This window comes from Austrofundulus limnaeus, unplaced genomic scaffold, assembly GCF_001266775.1.
Source record: "Austrofundulus limnaeus strain Quisiro unplaced genomic scaffold, Austrofundulus_limnaeus-1.0 Scaffold1974, whole genome shotgun sequence".
Classification (NCBI taxonomy): Eukaryota; Metazoa; Chordata; class Actinopteri; order Cyprinodontiformes; family Rivulidae; genus Austrofundulus; species Austrofundulus limnaeus.
The window spans coordinates 41,096-42,332 of record NW_013954376.1 but is presented as its reverse complement, the minus strand read 5'-3'; the positions used below and the strand labels follow the sequence as shown (position 1 = coordinate 42,332).

At 43.2% G+C, this 1,237-nt stretch overlaps 1 protein-coding gene across 1 annotated transcript in view; it reads left to right on the top strand.

Annotated features, from left to right (window-relative positions):
• LOC106536787 (exportin-1) overlaps positions 1-1,237 on the top strand; it is a gene marked incomplete in the record, with an annotated part of 35,776 nt that overhangs the window by 3,054 nt on the left and 31,485 nt on the right. The window contains 1 exon segment of the mRNA XM_014034110.1: positions 896-968. Coding sequence (XP_013889564.1) covers positions 896-968 — 73 coding nt within the window.

Genomic DNA, 1,237 nt, shown 5'->3' with positions numbered 1-1,237 from the left:
AAAGGTTCTTACAGTGGAGGGAGGAGGGGCTTAAAGGTTCTTACAGTGGAGGGAGGAGGGGTTTAAAGGTTCTTACAGTGGAGGGAGGAGGGGCTTAAAGGTTCTTACAGTGGAGGGAGGGGCTTAAAGGTTCTTACAGTGGAGGGAGGGGGTTAAAGGTTCTTACAGGGGAGGGAGGGGGGGTTCCCACAGTGGGCTGTGACATGAAGAGACAACAGACTCACAGCTGTGGACAGATGTTCACCATGCAGTGTGCTCAGGTCTCCATCAGCCCTGCAGATGTTTCATCTTGACCACCAGGGGKCCTGATGGTGTGCAGAGGCAGCTGATTGGCTGGGTGGGATTGTAAYGACCAGTACTGTCTGTCCTGGGGGTCCCTCCTACTAACAGTTGGTTGTGCTGTGAGGGGCTCAGAGAGCACTAAGGTGTGGATCTGATCAGACCTGGCTACAGTCCAGCAGTCTGTGTGGTCAGTCAGTGTTTATAACCTCAGGCCTGTTGTTATTACACAGTTATACAGTCACAGTATGATGTTCTGTTACAGGTGCACTACTGTACTACTGCTAACTGCTGCTGCTCTGTAGGTCTCCATACATAAATTCCAGAGGCAGGTTATAAATTAATTAATTAACTAGTATAAGATTTGTTGAGTTAGTGTACGCTCCATGTCAGTGATTGTTGTAATGTTTCCTGAACGTATTGATGGAGTAAGGTTAGGGTTAGACTTCAGGAGCTCTTCCTGAGTCTGAAGCTTTGCTGCTTGTTTAAACTCAAACAGACCTGCTCCATAAACTGGACATGATTTGTTTCAACATAGAAATGAGGAACAACAGCTTGGTTGTTGTGGTAGAAGTACACACTCACTCCTAATGTTACCTTTTTCTGTGTTTTTCAGTACTACGCTCTTCAGATACTGGAAACAGTTATCAAAACCAGATGGAAGATACTTCCCCGGCACCAGTGTGAAGGTAAAACCACTGTGTGATGTGTTACAGTTAATCTGCAGTTTTAAGTTTTTTCTCTACAAAGAGGTTAAAATCTGCTTTTCATCAGTTTGTTTCATGAATTCAGAGGATCAGTTTTATATAAAATGTTATTAATGCTGTTTGAATTTTATAAATGAAGCTGAAGTTTGTGGATAATTTAAAAAGTTACTAGATGTTGGGTATTTCTGTGAACCTATTTCTTTCATTGTGGGAAAGTGAGAAAGGGTTAGTTTTTGATAATGCCACAGTCT